Here is a 1,875-nt window from a genome sequence, read left to right as displayed (position 1 = left end):
AATCACAAAACGCAGAGACTAGGGGTTGGGGAGAGGGCGTTCCAGGTCCAGACTCAGGAGCCCCGACTTATGCCCTCTTCAAGAAAGAGGGGGCGCCCGGCTCCTTTCTGCCTCGGCAGCTCGGTGTCTGTTATAATAATAATAATGATGATAATGATAATAATAATAACAACAACAACGACAACAACAATAGAGGGAAAACAGTATCCCACAGCTCAGCTGCCCCCTTGCCAATGCCTTTGGGCCTGCAGGGGGGAAGGGGAGGAGGAAACCTAAGTGTAGGGATTGGGAAATGGGGGGTGGTCTCCAGGGAGTGCCCTAAGAGGGGTCCCTGGAGAACCACCCCTGGAAAGAGGAGGAAACCCCTTGGGGAGAGAGAAGGCGAGTCCCCTGGGGGAAGCGAGGCCCCTGGGACGGGCCACCCACAGGTAAGAGGACTGCACTGCCCAGCAGAGGGTCAGTACCGGCGGCCCGCTCCCCGCGCCCGGCGCCAGGATAGGTGGGGGTCCCCTTGCGCTCGGGGGCCTGGGGGCAGGGATGCGGGTAAAGGCAAAAGAAAAAGAAGGGGGCAGGCGCGAGGTCTCAGTTATGGAAAAACGCATTGAGCTCCTCGTACATGGGGCCCCGGTCGTGGTGAAGGTGCATATCGTAAGACAAGAGATTCTCCGAGTGGACGCCCCCGCGCACAGCCGACGAGCCGAAGACCAGCCCGTGGCCAGTGGGCCGCGAGCCGGGCAGCGCCGAGTAGTGCATAGAATAATGGTAGCTCTTCTCGTGGTCGGGCGACGAGTCCTGCTTGAGTGAGAAGTTGCCATTGAGACAGAGCGGGGGGCTAAGCGGGCCCTCGTACTCGGAGCTGTTGTAGTCCGGGCTCGCGCCTCCGCCGCCCGCCGCCGCATACAGAGTCTCGTAGGCGGCGCAGTAGCCGTGGGTCCGCAGGGCGTGCGCCGCACCGCCGCCCAGGCCGCCCGCCGCCTGGCACTGTGCGCCCGCCAGGCGCGAGCACGGGTACGGGTAGGGGTGCATGGCAAACGGGCCACCCGAGCCGTGGAAGCGGCCCGTGCCGTCGGCGCCCTGCTCCGTGAGGAAGTTGCGCGAGTTGAGCTGCAGACAGCCGGCCACCAGGTTGGTGGTGGGCTGCGACAGACCCTTGCACAGCGTCTGCACGTAGGACACCAGGTCGGGCCGCTTGCCGGAGCGCAGGATCTCCGAGAGCGCCCAGATGTAGTTCTTGGCTAGGCGCAGCGTCTCGATCTTGGACAGCTTCTGCGTCTTGGAGTAGCAGGGCACCACCTTTCGCAGGTTGTCCAGCGCCGCGTTCAGGTCGTGCATGCGGTTGCGCTCCCGCGCGTTCGCCTTCTGCCGCCGCAGCTTGGAGCGCTCCAGGCGCGCCTTGGTCATCTTGCGCTTCTTGGGCCCGCGCTTCTTGGGCCGCTCGCCCTCTGCCTCGTCCAGCCCTTCCTCCTCCTCCTCTTCCTCCTCCTCCTCGCCCCCCAGCTCGCCTTCCTCCTTGACCTCGGCCAGCGCGGCCTCCGGCACCTCGTCTGCACGGAGAGGGACAGGCTTGGCAGCCCGGGCGGGCCCCGGAGCCCCGGGCCCCGGCGGAGGCGGCGGCGGCGGGGGCGCGTCGCCCTTGTCGCTCCTCGGCTCGTCGTCGTCGCCGTCGCCCCAGCTGGCGAACTTGGGCACGTCCGAGAGGAGACCGGGCTCGCTGAACAGGCGGGTCAGCATGGTGCCTGAGGGCGCCCCGAGGGCGGGAAGGGGAGACAGATAGCACTGAGTGAGGGGCGCGCTAGGGTCACGCCGCCCCCCCAAGCTGCCTCCACCCCCGAGTCGGGTGTGGGTTCCTGCCCAGGGGGCCCTGGATGCCCACCT

General features: G+C 66.3%; 1 protein-coding gene across 1 annotated transcript; it reads right to left on the bottom strand.

Moving 5' to 3' along the window:
* Positions 1 to 429: 429 nt before the first annotated feature.
* Positions 430 to 1,731, bottom strand: LOC121104931 (neurogenic differentiation factor 2). The gene has a single exon (XM_040639889.1). The coding sequence runs from the start codon at positions 1,729 to 1,731 to the stop codon at positions 583 to 585; it is 1,149 nt and encodes a 382-aa protein (XP_040495823.1). The 3' UTR covers positions 430 to 582.
* Between the last annotated feature and the right edge of the window lie 144 nt (positions 1,732 to 1,875).

The sequence above is a fragment of the Ursus maritimus genome, unplaced genomic scaffold (genome assembly GCF_017311325.1).
Source record: "Ursus maritimus isolate PB19 unplaced genomic scaffold, ASM1731132v1 scaffold_24, whole genome shotgun sequence".
In the NCBI taxonomy this organism is placed as follows: domain Eukaryota; kingdom Metazoa; phylum Chordata; class Mammalia; order Carnivora; family Ursidae; genus Ursus; species Ursus maritimus.
This window is presented reverse-complemented; position numbering and strand designations above follow the sequence as displayed.